This window comes from Vanessa atalanta, chromosome 8 (genome assembly GCF_905147765.1).
Source record: "Vanessa atalanta chromosome 8, ilVanAtal1.2, whole genome shotgun sequence".
Classification (NCBI taxonomy): Eukaryota; Metazoa; Arthropoda; class Insecta; order Lepidoptera; family Nymphalidae; genus Vanessa; species Vanessa atalanta.
In genome coordinates this window covers 642,439-658,128 of record NC_061878.1, presented here as the reverse complement: position 1 = coordinate 658,128, position 15,690 = coordinate 642,439, and the positions used below count along the sequence as shown (strand labels likewise).

The 15,690-nt window shown below is 35.3% G+C and overlaps 1 protein-coding gene across 1 annotated transcript in view; it reads right to left on the bottom strand.

Annotated features, from left to right (window-relative positions):
• Positions 1-272: 272 nt before the first annotated feature.
• Positions 273-15,690, bottom strand: part of LOC125065975 (unconventional myosin-XV) — a 79,119-nt gene continuing 63,701 nt past the window's right edge. Inside the window, exons 23-32 of the mRNA XM_047673842.1 lie at positions 14,115-14,539; positions 3,937-4,195; positions 3,569-3,723; positions 3,046-3,184; positions 2,746-2,874; positions 2,440-2,664; positions 2,015-2,293; positions 1,767-1,946; positions 1,526-1,694; positions 273-1,348 (exon numbers count right to left, since the gene is read on the bottom strand). Of these exons, the coding sequence (XP_047529798.1) occupies positions 1,332-1,348; positions 1,526-1,694; positions 1,767-1,946; positions 2,015-2,293; positions 2,440-2,664; positions 2,746-2,874; positions 3,046-3,184; positions 3,569-3,723; positions 3,937-4,195; positions 14,115-14,539 (1,977 nt within the window). The 3' untranslated portion in view covers positions 273-1,331. The remainder of the gene's footprint in view (positions 1,349-1,525; positions 1,695-1,766; positions 1,947-2,014; positions 2,294-2,439; positions 2,665-2,745; positions 2,875-3,045; positions 3,185-3,568; positions 3,724-3,936; positions 4,196-14,114; positions 14,540-15,690) is intronic.

Sequence of the window (15,690 nt, the reverse complement as noted above, 5' to 3'; positions counted from 1 at the left end):
ACTACATCCATCATCCTAATTTAGTACGATTTATTTCACTTTTCATTAAAGACGGTTCTCCTTTCCTCTATACTACATAGCTAGGAGTAATAGTGTTCTATGTTGCCTAAGTGTTGTCCTCTTAGTGTTTTTAAATGTTATTCTTTTGCGTTTTTTTAACTTGTCTATTATTTGTCTAGAATTAAGTAAGAACTTAATATTTTAAAATTGTGGTTCCAACAGTTCCACCAAAATTCATAACAGGATTAAAATAAAAGCAATGTTTTTGTGAAAATAAAACTTTATTGGTATCTACATTATATTCATACATCGTTTTAATTAAATATATTACATGACAACGAAATAACTCATTTATAATCAAATAATCGTGACTCCGACCGTTACGGTCTTTGGAAAATTTCATAAGAATACCTTAATTCATAAATTATATAATTATGTATTTAATTTTAAATAAACCAGGGGCACGCTTCATGTGTATAGAATTATATTGAAATCGTTTAAATAAATACTTTATATACGTACTAACCAAACATGCAATAATATTATATTAATTTATAATTAACTGGATTGAGTTTCATTTTAATAAACTTCCCCTGGTCACGATTTTAACTAGATATAGCACCTTTTTCCAAATACAAAGGAAGACACTAGAATAATAATCATTGGTAATAATACCAAATATACTACAAGGGATAACTAGTTTTGTTGATGGAAATAACAACGCAATCTATAATAAAGTATAAATTCCATAAACAATAAGTTTTTGTTAATTACAACTTACAATATATTTTTCCATTGGAATGTTTAAATATAATGGTTATTTAGGTACGTTATTTATTTTCGCGGTATAAAAATAAAGTCTACGCCCAATAGTGATACAATACTTGGTGTTGCTATATAAAAATAATCTGGCTAGCAACACTATTGGACGCTATTGAAGTAAACCTTATTTTGACTCGCATCATGCGTGCGAAATATGTATAATTGTAAGTACAAATTGAATATATTATTAGTCGAAGGTATTATACAAATGGCCCCAAACTTTTTATAAATCAATTCCTTCTTAGAGCTTAACTTCCTAATATCATTGGACGACATCTCAAAGTGGGGACTAAAATGAAAATAGAATTTTTTGCAACTTTACTCAAAGTATTGCAAAAGTTTATCCGATCGTCCTATTCTCATTTTAATCTTACATAGAGTTAATATTATTAAATTTTAAGTACGTTTATAACACTCAGATCTAAGGACGGATTTTTGAGGTATTAATCAGTATGATTATGTCACTTCCATATATTTAACTTTTGAGTCCGTTTAAATATTGTAGTCGCTCACTGGCCGTTGAAAACTGAAAGAATTAAAGCACATATAAAATTATGAAGCAAAGTTAAATTCTAATAGTTACATAGCTCTCTTAAAAGACAAATAATAATAGTTGTTTTCTTACTTTCTTTATATTTGTATTTAACGTAAGGTTAACTCGAGAAATGTATTTATAATATATACAAGTGCGTCAGCTAGTTACCAGGCGAGTGCCTGTCGCGCGTGTCGCGCTGGTCCCGCTGCAGCGCGATGTACTGCCGGATGAGTCGCGCCACCTCGTGCGCCTGCTCCGCCTGCAGGCGCGTCACGCGCTGCTGCAGCAGCGAGCCGCACTTCACGTCCAGGAACAGAGTGCCGTCCTCCGACCGCACCTGTGGGCCGTCGGTGCGTTAGTAGCGCTCGCAGCAGCCCGCGAGGCCGCGGGGCCGCGGGGCGGTACGCACCTTCCTGGTGGAGATGAGCTCGGCGTAGGGCCAGTGCGCGTCGGTGTCGTGCGTGGCGGGGTGCAGCAGGTGCACGCCGCGCCGGTTGAGCGCCAGCACGTGCTCGCGCCACTCGCCCGCGCCGCCCACGCGCCGCACCGCGAAGAACGACGACCCGAACAGCGCCCAGCGGGACAGCACCTGCGCGCAGGGGGGATGGGTTAGTTGCTGCGGCGGGGAGCTGTTGTTTAGAGCGGAGCCCTACGTACTTGTAGCACTTTGGATTTAGCGGCGGCCGGGGTCTGCGTCCGGACATTCGGCCACTCGGCGGAGACCCAGGAGGCCCACTTCGCCGGGCGGGGTTCTCTCAGGGCCAGCAGGGGCTTCGGGAGAAGGAACTTGAGGTCCCTCGGGTGAGGGGCGTCCGGCAATCCTGCTGCACGATGCAGTAGGGCTGCCACGAGAGCGGCGTCACGGAGTACTCCCGCTGCCGGCGCTCCGCCTCCGGGCAGCACCAGTAGCAATCCCTCTAAGTAATCGGGAGCCACCTGTGGAAGATATCAGTATATAGTACCGTGACCACGATTTTTTTAAATAATTTATATGGGAATAATTGTTTCACCGAAAAGAATTCGAAAACCACGAGAGGCGATTAAAAATAAGATAGGAGGGACGCTCGCGTGAGGAAACTTACCTGATTGAAGAGCACCTCGGTGTAGAGCGGCGGCGCGTCGGCTCGCAGTGGGTGGTGCCACACGGAGCGGCAGAAGATGAGGTAGAAGGGGTGGTGCGCGCGCTGCAGCTCGGTGGTCACGTCCAGCACGTACTCGTCGCCCGCCAGCGGCATGGTCAGGGCGTCGCCCGCCACGATGCAGTACAGAGAGAACTCCGCACGCTCCGCCTCGCTCGTCACTCCGATCTGGATGGAAAGCGAAGGCGGTACAGGAAAAAGTCAAAATGAATGAAGTCGATGAGTTAATAACGTGACGCAACCACGGACCAGCTCGCAGAGTTCGTTGACGATGTCCTGCACGACGGTGGCGCAGCGAGTGTTCACGACGCGCTCGGCGCCTCCCGGCAACCGGTACAGCTGCCGGCGGGCCGACCGACCGGCGGACACTGCCGTCACCTGCGCACATTCGTTGAAATCACTAAGTAAGTCGAGTGTCACAGGTGGGTAAAAATGAATTATAACAATGGAAGCAATATTCGAACGTCGTTCCTGTATGTATGTAATGTACTTGGTGGAATGTATTCTTATAGAACCTTCCCCAGCACATGTTCTGACTGAAATCAGTACCTCTTCGACACTGGGCACGTTCTTCCTCCCGCCACAGCGGAGTGTCTTCCGGAAGTTGGCGAGGCAGACCGCCGCCGTTCCCTGGCAAGGTCGCCGTCTGTCCGCCGCCGCCGCCGATAGGTATTCCACTAGGAAAGGTCTGGAAATCATTTAGAAATTAGGATTAATATTGTTGAATAATATGAAATTAATATGAAGAGACCTTCAAAACGCATTTCATACGATTTGTTAAAAGCTCAGCTATATCGTACCCTACTAACAGTTATTGATTAATATGTTTATATTTATAATACAACCACCTAGCACCACCACCTAGCTTCATATCTACTTTAGTTTTACTTTCAGTTTAAATAACAATTTCGTTGGCGTTCAAAACCATTTAAAAATGATAGTAATGAAAATCATAGATTATTCATATCAATGCAATATCATACCAATCACGGCAAATCAATGTCAAATATTGTTTTTTTGGCTTTTTACTCTTATGGTCGTAAGAGACTACAAGTACGTGAGAGGGGATCACCTTAAAGTTTCCGAACACGTGAAGTATGAAGCGAGGATGGACATGAGACGCCATGCGCGCTGGCACGAGTCCTGGGCTGGTGATCTGTTCGACGTGGTCTGCTTCATGAGTTGACAGTACACCTCGTCGCGCAGCTCCGGTACCGAATGACAGTGCTGAAATAAAAGGTAGCGAGTAATGTTTAAGCGAACAAAATGAAAGCTTCCAACTCGCCTATTGATCCTCTCCTACATTACAAGAAACTTTAAATAAATTTAAATGATCTTAAATCGTATAAATAGATATTATATATAATAATATATTAATAAGACGCCACAATCGAAGAAGCAACTTGACAATAGTCCAGCGCAACCAAGGTGGGCACGCACCATGAGCACGGTGTAGACGCACTTGACCTCGGTGAGGTCCTGGTGCAGCGCGCGCTCGGCGGGCTGCAGGTCGCCGCAGTAGGCGCGCACGCACGTGAAGCACTCGAGCGCGGGCGGCGCCAGCGCGGCGGGCAGGCGCAGCAGCGGCGCGCGCAGCGGCGCGGCCTGCCACTTCACCACGTCCGTCTGCGCCTTCCACGTCCATTCGTTGCGCTTGGCCTTGCTCTTCAGGGAGGAGTCCGCTTTGAGGATTTCTAATCTGTTGATGAAACGATTATCGAGTGATGGATTTCATTCCTTTCGAATATCTTCTATTAATGCTTCCAACGCCGTCTTAATGACTCGTCGCAAAATTTACGTGGCCTTTTAATTCAAATACAGATTTTCTTTTTAGTGTAGTGTACTTAATTTATGACTTTCGTTTTATTTTGTTATAAATGTACTTAAATTGAAAATTTACGTTCACCGATTTACTATCAGTACAGTTTTTATAGAAAATGTATTGCGACAGACTATGTTTTGATTTCGCACCTTCACTTGAAAGTTTGCATTAAGAAGCGAAAGAAAACGCGTGAGAATATTAACATTAAACGTCCGGAAGACATTAAATGTTTTACTAATCGACGATAGAGTATTGCAGTGCATTCAGACGTGGATTTGTTTGAAATATCATATATCGGAGGAACTTACGCGGCAAGAATTTAACTTTTGTAAATTCGCTTGCTTACAAGCCCGTGTAGACTGTTACCGTTCGCTTTTAAATATTTAGATATACAAATTTTGCTGCATTTCGTTGTTCGTAAATTTAATTTTAAGAACAAGGGACAATACTTCTTAGCTTATGTTTAATGGTCACGCATTCCTTAAAGTGTCAGAATTAACTGGCGAAGGTGACCACTAGGCAGTAAACGGAAAATTTTCCTATTTTTCTTATATAAGTTTTGAAATAAATAAGGTCTCAGAGGTTAAATAAAATCAAGCCGTTTGTAGTTACAGATACCTTAATAATTAATTCAAATGCAAATTCTTCAAAATCAATGTCAATATTTTATGATTTATCCAAGTATCTTCAACAACATCATTAAAATTCAAAGTAAAAGTGATCAACTTTTAGAAATCATAGTTATAGTGGAGGATAAATCAATACGCATATATAAGACCTAACGTAACATCAACGGGCCAAAGTTAAATAATCCGCTTTCTTTAATATTTTGCCTATCACCGTGAACTGTGATCACGAACTCTAAAACGTCGGTGTAGTTTGATGACTTGCTTTAATATATATTATTATTTGTCTTAAATACAACAACTTTGAAAAAGTATTAACGCAATTATTATATAGGTATGTAGCCGATTACATAGGTAATGTATGAACTGTACATAATATAATGGATAATTTCTTACAAATTCCCTTGTCATACGTGAGCTACATCAAATACAAGGTCTTAAAATCGGCGTCAGCACGTAGCGCGCATTATATAAAATGTTTTTGATTTAAATAAGTACGAATTAATACACTCATACGTTGTATGATACGTTACGTTGGGGTAACGCAGCCGCATCCATACTATATTTGTGCTACAGAAAAGGGCTATTCGCGCAATCTATAACCTAGGAGCTAAAGAATCATTAAGATATTAACTGTTGCTTCTCAATATATATTCTGTAATGTTATGTATGTACGGAAAAACATTAATATTTTTATGAGAAAATGTGATAATCATAGCATTGGTAAAGGAACAAACACAAACTTGTTACTCCTGTTACTCGACTCCATAGAGTCAGTAAGTCTCTTGTGGGGCAATGTACAGAAAGCGTTAAAATGTCTTTGTTGCCAAATTTAAAAATAATGTTAAAGAACGCTTCTGTGGGAAGGTGAGTGAGTTAGTGAGTTTATGATTGATACACACCTTGGGAATGAAACGATCGCCTCTTGGCTATTTCCATTCATATTCAATGTATGTAAATAATGAAACTGACACAAAAAGACCCGCTGAGTTTCTCAGTTTTCTCAGGTCAGGGAAAGAAAATATCTTTTCCGAACCGGTGGTAGTGTTTAATTTGTGTTCAATAAGTAAGTGTAATTCTTCTAAATTGAATAAAGGAGTTTGAGTTTGTATAATCATAATATAAAAACACATAATTTAGGGATTATAACATTTTTTTTTACTGAATCAAGGCGTTTACAGTTAAGAAGGAAACTCAGGATGTGAAGTACGATATAATATAGAAGGCGTTCGCATTCGCATGTTTCACCGCATGTTCATTATTTGACGAGGTTTGATTCGTACTTTTTAAGTTCGTCTCAAATACTTAAGGTATTTAAGAGACCGCAGAGAAAGCAAATAAGGCTTGAGAGAACGTCGCAATCAGTTGTGTGTGTTTTTTTTTAAACAAACGACAATAAATGTTAAGGTATACGAACGTATGTTTATAATACTTAGGTATATCTAAAAATTAGCATACATTATCATTCATAAAATTGGTATAAGTATTTGATTGATAAGTTTTTAGTAATTTATCAAAAAAATAAATACGATGAAAATAGGTCAGTTAGCTACCCTTCTGTTAGAATTCCCGTTAATAGATCATAAGGGAAAAAGAATCTTGCTTTCTAAGTTTTCTTAAATTTATTCTAATTAATAAGTCCATATTAATTTCACGTGAGAAGATAATTAACGATAACTTCGTCTTCCAATCAGTGTTTACATATTAAAATAAATTGTTCATCCAAATAATATTCAAGTATGTCATTAATTTTATATTGATTTGTGTCAATATGGATAAAATATATCGCATTTTATCGTTTTTATATTTTAATAATTTGTTATTTATGCCACAGTTTATGACAAGTCGATTATATAAAGTCGATTTGAATATCGATATAATAACGCATATTTCGAAATGTCGATTATGTTGTGTGGCTGGTGTTATATCGTGAGTCGTGATTACAGTAAACAATTAAGTATGATATCCGCGTATTGTATTCACGTTACTAGAGTCATAGACAGAGAGAAAAGTATAGATAGATCTTTATCATACTTTTACAAATTTAGTTGTTAAATCGGGAGCTGAATATTTTGTAAGTTAACCTATTTTAGGCCGCGGCAGTCAATCTCCATGACTGGATACATAGGACGTAACAACGGTAGACAAAGTGTAACACGTACAGAGGTGTTCAGATTTTCTCACTCTTAAATCAGACTCAACGGAACAGAGATCAGCCTAAAATAATCAGCATGATATATGAAAGTTCGTATATACCGTTAGATAAAACATTAATGCAAATAGTATAAATATTATTTATTACGTGATTAAAAAACAGGTTAGGACATTTTAGAACTGATCGTTACTGTTATTCGAAGTTTAAAATAATATTGAATGATAACTATATTTCAGTAATTTCTTATTTTTTAAAACTGCGTATAACATCGTTCATATATAATACACATTAGTACCTACTATAATAATTAAAATAATGCAATTCTATTTGTGCACATAATATGTATAATTCTATTGTCTATTTGCGTGCGTATGTTCGCATTTACGAACCGTGACCGACTGTTGTTTGTGTAATTATTTAAATGACGGAAGGGTAGTGTTTACCATTTAGCTCGTAATTCATGTATTCTTAGTAAATAGTGAAATTTGATTAACAATCTACATATCTATTTAAATTAAGTGCTCGATGTTATCAAAGTAACATTTACTTGCGAATCACGGAAATTTTAGTGGAAATTCATTATTTTTTATTATTCATGCATAGATTTTTTTATGATATTGGTAGTTGGGCAAAAAGGCTACCTGATGGTAAGTGGTTACCACCGCCATACACATTGGCGCGGTTAGAAATATTAAAATAAAATAAAACGTAGATTATAAAAATAATAACTAGTATGTAGCTTCCATTTCACATCAATTATGAACTTATCTCAAGATATTTTTTTGAATATACAGAAATAGAATTAATAAATTTACTAAAAATATTCGTGGGCATTTTACTAGCACGTTAAATTTACATTTCTATCTCCATTTCAAATTAATAGAAAATATGATTAAGTGTTTTGATCTTTGTGTTTGATCATGGATCCCTTGGGGGCATCAATTTTTAGGATATATAAAATGTATTTAATTAAATGTAATTTTACGATAACAGTTCCAAATTTGAACATTCGTTTTTTTTTTTTGCAAAGCCATAGTTAATATAATAAATTATTTAAGCTGTGGACCGAGGATATCGCGTCAATTAGATGTCAAATGTTGTTCATTTGCATTTTATCCACTAGAGATGTGTATTACGATATTTATTATGGATTTGAATTTGAAAAATAATTGCTTTTCGAATGTTCGAATTGTTACATTTATTGACTAGTACAAGGTACAACATAGGTAATATTATTTGCTTCAAAATCATGAAAATTAAAATTTAGGCTGTTTAAGTAGTTCAGTAATTTTAAACAAAATTCTAGTGAAAAAAAAATTAAAAACTTAAATAGCGAAATAAAATTAGTAGTATTAGATTAGGATAAAATCATAATCTAAAAGAAGGAGTTAGATAGAAATTTAATATATAGAACGGATAAGTTCTATGCAACAATTAGTTTAAAATATAAATATTATCATTCGCGCACTAAACAGTATTCACATGAAATAGTATTTTAACTAATTAAAAATTAAACTATATTTTTTAATTAAGATCGTTTTTGTATGTATTAGAAACTCGTCAAGTTATTTCTATACATATCATCATCATTACATCTTTATTATTTTAGCAATATTTTTTTTACAACAATGGTCATATTAAATTGAGATTAAGAAAGCGCCTTTCTTAATTTTATTCAAATTAGTTGCTCTCAGTGTGTTACAGAGTCGTAATTATGTTATGTAATGATCATTTTCATTTCTAAATAAAATGCCGTAAACTTAGTGACCCCCTCTACACTGTTACTTAAAGGGATTAGTTTCACAGAACAAAAATATGTATGGACATATGATATATAGGCAGAGCCTAATAAAGATGACAGGCATAAAGTTTTTGAACATGAACAGTTATTTATTATTTAAAAAAATAGTAAAAATCTAAATGTACCTGGGGTCTAATGAAAGAGCGAAATTGAATTTTATAAACCGTGGCGCTTTAAATACAAAAAAGGAGCTTTACAGTAATCGCATATGATTTGTAACATCTGACTTCTCGTCTTGGTAATAACTTATAAGCAACATTAACATTAATTATATCCTCTCGGAAAATGGGCTTGTACCATTTGACGGCCAACTATAGCCACGCGTGCTCATTGGTAAAATAAAACAGCACGCACTACCCCGGCTTCCTGGTACACACTTCCGTTTCTTTTCACTAAATCAACTAAAAAACATCAATACTAAAAGCGATGTGGAAATTGAATCCATAGTCAATTTGTTTATTAATTATTCATAACGACTGTTCCATGTTTTTGTATTTAGAATACAATGAAATCGTTAGGTTCGGTTTAGCCCCGAAAAAAAATGAAAGATGATACCAGTTGTATCAAACGCATTTTTTTTGGCCCTCTAGTGTAGGCTGACCATTGTACAAAAATATAAATTATATAAAAATGATGTCAATAGAATAAATCAATATATTCATAAAAACATTGTGCAGTAGTTAATTCAAATACTTGGAGTGTCCGTTAAAACACAACTTGTTAGATTATACGTGTAGATTGTAGACATAGATAAGATTAAGAAGATCTATTTTAATTAGATAATGTATGTACAGAATAGAGAAATACTGTTTGAAGCATTATTATATAGTTCAATGTACCTAGCACAACAGTAGTTTTAATTTGAGTATATAACACATTAGTAATAAATGTCTAATTAAAAACACTTTGGTGTATATTTCATATGAAAAAAACCATAATCAACGATACACTAAAAAGAACCTCACAAGTATTTGTTGGTGGCACTGTCACAGTCGTCAGCGATGTTCACGTCGGATAAACTGTCACCCGAAATCTCTAAGTCGCTGTCGTCCGCGGGGGCCGTCATTTTGTTCGACCGCCGATATATTACTAAACGCTGTTTCGCGCCGATCGGCGAAAGTGGCGGAAAACGTTAAACCGATTAATTTGGAATAACTTTACATTAACGCACGGAACTCGGTTTGTTTACGAGCGTAGCGTACTTGATACTATGATTGATGTTACTTAACACTGTCTAAGTACTAAGGTAGCACACCTTTACTACGACAACAAATAACTTATGTTATATTCTATTACACCGTAATATATCTTCTTATATTATTAAAGGTAAGGTAAGGTAGCGTAAGAGTATCTGAGAAATAAATGTTAACTTATAAACCGACCGTCAAGTAACAGAAAATTCGCCAAAGAATTTAATAAAAAGCGTAAAATGCTGACATGTTCGAAATTATATGTGACAAGATGCGAGCTTTTCTGAGTATCAATTATCTCAATTCATTCGTAATTCACGCATGAGTAGACTACTTCTGTATTTATATTGATCATAAAAGTCACTATTTATATAATATTTTAATGCGATTATATCTCAACGTAACGAAGCGAAGCACTTGTTAAAAGTATAATTTGTAATTGAAGATGGTCACCACACTATTTATTCTTAATGAAACCGTATTAACAATGACACACACAACACTATTATTGACCCATGATTATAGGCCAGGTGAAAAAAAAACGCCAGATACTTGCATTCTGTGCGTCAGTCGCGTTGCTGCAGCGCACGGCATGGCCGACGGTTCCTCGGTTCTGTCTCACGTCAACTCTCAGAGCGTTCCGCGCGAACGATGTTCTCAACACTACTAACTAGGGTTGTGCACTCTTTAAGAGCACTTTTTATGAACCATTGTTTTTTGCAAAGCCCGTGAACTAAAAACTTGCCTAATCGTCAGAATGTTACGCTGAAATGTAAACATTTTTTTTCTCATAATATATTTCGGACAAAACTATTGCGTTGGCGAATTGAGATTTATTGATAATTTTGATTTTTTTCTCACCAATTTCGGCTACGGCAGCGGAGTATTTTATGTAATAGGTAATGGGCGGGTAAATAGGCCCCTTGACGGTAAGTTACCACCGCATATACATATTGGCGCAATATTTAGCCTAGCTTAGCCTTTACCAGTGGGACACAACCTATTAAGATGTTACGTGTACTGCGCTTATAGTTCCACTAGCTCACTCACCCTTCAAACTAGAACACAACAATACTAACTATTGTTGTTAAGCGGTTGACCACCTGATGCGTGTGTTGCACCCGGACGGGCTTGTCCTACCACCAAGTAAACATAATTATAGTTCGGAAATGTCTTTTATAATCCAAAAAAGGCTATTTGAAATGACAGTGACTAGACCAGTGACCAGAGAATTCTAAACTCGCTGTCGCTTTATGGCCCCAGCCGGGCCTCTTAAATACTAAACACGAAACTAACGAGACAATCAAAGAAAAAAATTTAAATACTGATATCGAAAAAATTTAAACGAACTTTCGTAAAACTAATTGATTAATTATCATCCAAAGACATGTTGCATTACTTAAATTGTATAAAAAAAATAATGTGGTTTTATTAATATTTATGAGTACGACCAAGAATGTTTTTTTGGATGTAATAAGACATATAAAAATTCTTTATAATATGTGAAGTAATTATCTGTATAGGTAAAAAAATCATCTGTCGTAACCAATAACACATAAGAGGTAGTTTCGTCCAAATTACATGCATAACAATGAATAAAATTGTACCGTGGAAATTAGCTCTTATATTTAACAGACGTGTAACGCAAATCCGCCTAAATATTCTGCAATGGAGTTATAAAATTCAATGTTACAAGTCTAACCACATGAGACAATTTCATAAGAAACGCTTTATAATTAGGGGAGACAAAAGCGACTATTATATAAGTAATTTAAACGCGTAATTAAAATGGAAAGCAATAGCGACAACCCTCGCGAGCCTAATTATAGAAATACATCCATAAAAGTAGTTTGGATTCTTAGTGTACATTGAATGCAAATACAAAGCGCCACGGTTTTTGTCGTTGTAAACAATGTTAAGAAATGGTGGAGCTGCTTTGCACACAGTACTGAAAAGCACATTGATCACCAGAAGCTGAACACGTTATACAGATTAAAAAAATATCGTTGAAGATCGTGATTCGATGCAGCACTTTTTAAAATATAATCTTTTGATTTAATAGCTTTTTCTTATCTATATTATAAATATCATTGCAGAGCTTGTTATAGATTTTTTTCTAAATTTCCGTCGTACCAGTAAAATTGAGTTGCGAACACGTCGAAGTTATCAATATTGACCCAAATTAAATTAAGCTAAATTGGTTAAAAAATATACGCGAATATACCTTGATACAGACGAATTGAGAACCTGCTCTTTTTTTCGAAGTTTAAAAGAAATTTCTAGTTCTCTGTCTTTCTGTGTTCAAATATTTATACGTTTATTTATGCAATTGATTTCAAGTTTTGTAGGTACAGCTGTGATTGAAAAATTTGGAGTAAAGCATTCCACAGACAGAGTAAAGTGGCTCGCAAGTTATATCGGAACAAAAACAAATACGGGCATTATCTAGCAATCAATATATTCATAGTAACGTAAACATCTAAAAATATAACGTCTAGTAATATTTTTTTACTATTACAATTAATAGGTCTGAAATGTAAATTTAATTACTTGAAAGACTTGTGCCATATTATTTGCAGATCACACTCAAAACAATTGTTACCTTAATTTTCAGAGCGTCAAATTTTAAGTCGCTTGGTTTTCGTAGGTTTTCAGCGCTTGTAACTAAACCTTTCTAAAAAAACCTACCTACTGACACAAAAACTCAATTACGTTAAACTTTTTCTTATTAAACCAGTAATACACACAAACCGATACTAAATTATTCATGATTGTTACGACTGTAACAAATTAAAAAAGTATCCAAAGCTCGTTTTATAAAGGTAGGTTCCGCGTACGATTAGGCACGCAACTCAACAGTCAAATACAATAGTGGCCACAAGTCTACATGTGATGTGAACGTGATATAACAATGGATTATGTATTAGAATCTAGGTCATTGACCCTTGCCGCTTCTTTATTGCAAAACAGTTTATGTATAGGCGAATTAATTAGATGTTGATATAGGCTACTGTTTGTTTTGTTAAGCATTTTCTGAGAAAAATATATATTTGGCGCGTATTTTTATGATTTACATTTTGATAGGTATCTATGATCTTATATTAATGATGTATTCAAAAATTAATGAACCATAACCAATTGCTACTTTTATCACTACTAGTTCTATATTTAAATCTAAAAATTACCCAAAGTACAGACGTTCTTTATGAAAGAAAATATTTGATGTTCTCCTGACCGATTTAGTCCACGGTAGTCTTATGGGAGACTAGCCATCTCATGACATGTTATATCATGTCATGCACGTGTGTGTGAGCAAACATAGGTGCATTACTATTCTCTCTTATTATCCGATGGGGTGGCAAATCTGACACGACCGAAATAATTCAGGCGCAGGAAAATTATTTGATTCCTTTGATTGGAATAAATACGAATACCTATAAGGTACAATCAAACAAAAATTGTGTTCGTATTAAAAAAAATAAGCGAACGGTTTGTTTTCCATCGTACGTGTCTTGATTAATACAACTTACAATACAAAAAAAAAAAACAATATTATTAGTACTAAAAAATCGACGATCGGATCGACGACTGTCAGTCGTTTTTACGATATATTTAAAAAAAAAAATGTACAACTGATCGTATTTTGAAGGTTATTTATATTTTATATATAAATTGTATTCATAATATATCATGAATACGGCCTAAATAAATTTATATGTATTGTTCGTATAAAATTTCAGTTTTTAAAAAACTATCTTGTAAGAAAAAATTACAGCACAATTGAATTAGTTAGTTACTAACGCCATCTAGTGTGCGGGGAATTGAATTAAGAATAGCATAAGAGAAAATTTTCTATGGTAATAGAGGCATTGTGTATGATTTAATAAAATATTATTCACTATTTCCTAATATCTGTATACTTGCGTATTATTTGATTCCAATCGCTAGCTCGCAGATTTTAGTTTGGATATGTTTTGATTAGTAAAAGACGCGTGCATAGTTAGCTTAATTGTTAATTACTTACTCAGGGCTTTGACGAAAATGATCGACGGCAAATTGTAAGAGAGGATGACGGCCATCGTGTTGGGGAGTTGATTGATCCCTTCTCTCCTCTCGCATTTCTCTTTCCCTCTCTCTGTCTCTTTCTCTTTCACGTTCACGTGGCATCGGTGATGAAGTCTGAGCTCTCCTGTCTCGCATTTCTACTTCTATTTCTTCTCTAGACTCCCGAATTTCTCTCATGTCTCTTGATTCCCTAGATTCCCGTGATTCTCTAGACTCTCGCGACTCCCTAGACTCTCTCGATTCCCTGGACTCCCTCGACTCCCTCGATTCTCTAGATTCTCTTGAATCTCGAGCGTCTCTTGAATCTCGAGCGTCTCTGGATTCACGTTCCGTTACCTTTTCTTTCATGTTCGTAATGCCATTCGTTGTCGGTTTCGGTTGAATCTGTAACAACAGTAAAAAATTCATTAATTGTTACCTTCACTAACTTAACTAATTTTGTGATCATTGTGATATTTAAAATAATTTTAATTAGATGAAGTATTTCCTTATTAAATTGTAGTAAAACTGGTACTATGGTATTTCAACAATGAGAGTTGCGAGGCGCGCACGAAAGCGTGATGCAGATAAAATAAATCGTCAACCTACATATTTTCAAGCAAGTCCGAGGAAAATTTCATATGATATCAAATCATTGATCTTATTTACCTGCAATTATATGCAATTGGACGTACAGAATTGGATGAGAAACCTCAGAATATTGAAAATATATAACCGAATATAAATACCGAGCAAAAAGTTTTTGGTTAGATTTTTCACATAATATATTTAAAGATGATTTTAAATTAAGAATATAGCTAGATGTACAGATCAAAAATACACTTCATGACCACATGGAATGGTGGTAATGCTAACAGAGATTTCAAATTCAACGCAAATCCGATCCTCTAGTCGAAAACTGAGACAGCCCAGTGGTCGCAATGAGAAATAAAATATGTTTATTATATAAATCATTTCGTTTTAATTGTACGTTAATTATTTGTCCAATTAAATGACTTCCCATGACAATAGAATATGAGCCTACATTCGCACTTTCGCTGTAACGAGCACGCTAATATTAGTACTACATGCAATTTTAGATATTTGTTAAATAAAATACATACAAGGATTATGTTAGGTAGACATTTACTTCGTTGAACGATTTAGAAATCTGAGGCATTATGTTCTAATATATCAGTGACTGAATAAAATCGAGTTGCTGAAAATATCTTCCTCCACAAAAACACCGAGGGATGCATCCTTATGTCTTTTGATATTTACGTTACGTTTCTTTAAACGAAACGTAAATTAAAATAAAACGTATTAATAAAATTATTACTTTTATTTATGTATATTAGATGCTCATATATAATATTTTAATGTAGAAAATATAACTTGAATAAATGTCTCGGACGTAAAATTCAGTAATGCTACAATAATTATATATAAAAAGCATGATTTTAGAACTATCGCAATGATGACGTTTGCAATATTAATTATTTATACCGCACAGCTTAGATAGAATAAATGACATAATCACTTTCATTTTTTTAATT